At 61.8% G+C, this 587-nt stretch overlaps 1 protein-coding gene across 1 annotated transcript; it reads left to right on the forward strand.

The window, feature by feature from the left end:
* Positions 1-29: 29 nt before the first annotated feature.
* Positions 30-404, forward strand: SDRG_09766 (hypothetical protein; the record flags this gene model as incomplete). The annotated part of the gene is made up of 1 exon (XM_008615717.1): positions 30-404. The coding sequence occupies one exon, from the start codon at positions 30-32 to the stop codon at positions 402-404; it is 375 nt and encodes a 124-aa protein (XP_008613939.1).
* Positions 405-587: the final 183 nt, after the last annotated feature.

Genomic DNA, 587 nt, shown 5'->3' on the forward strand with positions numbered 1-587 from the left:
CTCGGCTCAGCCACATTGGCATCTGCAAAATGGAAGCGACGCTCTGCAACCCGGTCCTGCTTCAGCTCATCACTGCGTACCAGCACGGCTGGTGGTACGACAGCCTCGTCTTTCGCGACGACGCGCTCATCTTTGCGTCGTCCAACCTCCACGAGGAGGTTGCTGCATTTCGCGACCGGTTCGCACCATGGCTAGCGCGTCATGGCCTCGACGGCGCCATTGGCCTCATGCAGCTGTACTCGCCGCTCGCTCCGTGCATTGCGCTGCATGCGGCGGCGACCGGCGACCGTCCATTGTGCGCTGCTGCCATAGCGACCAGTCCCGACGCTAGGTCCTGGATCGCACTCTCAAGCAACGTGGCGCCGCACCCAGGCGAATCACTGCAGTTGCGTGTGTCAGGATGAGGCGGCTACTTGCGTCTCGGAGGCGTTATCCATGTCCTAAAGCTCGAGTCGTTGTCGCCATGGTGATGTGACGACCACGCTGCGCAGCCAGCCTCTTGGCAACTTGCGGCTTTGCATCGCGCTCGTCACAGCAATATCCCGACATCAGACAGGTGGCAGCGGCATGCCTGTTGTCCTGGCTCA

The sequence above is a fragment of the Saprolegnia diclina genome (assembly GCF_000281045.1).
Source record: "Saprolegnia diclina VS20 unplaced genomic scaffold supercont1.31, whole genome shotgun sequence".
Classification (NCBI taxonomy): Eukaryota; Oomycota; class Saprolegniomycetes; order Saprolegniales; family Saprolegniaceae; genus Saprolegnia; species Saprolegnia diclina.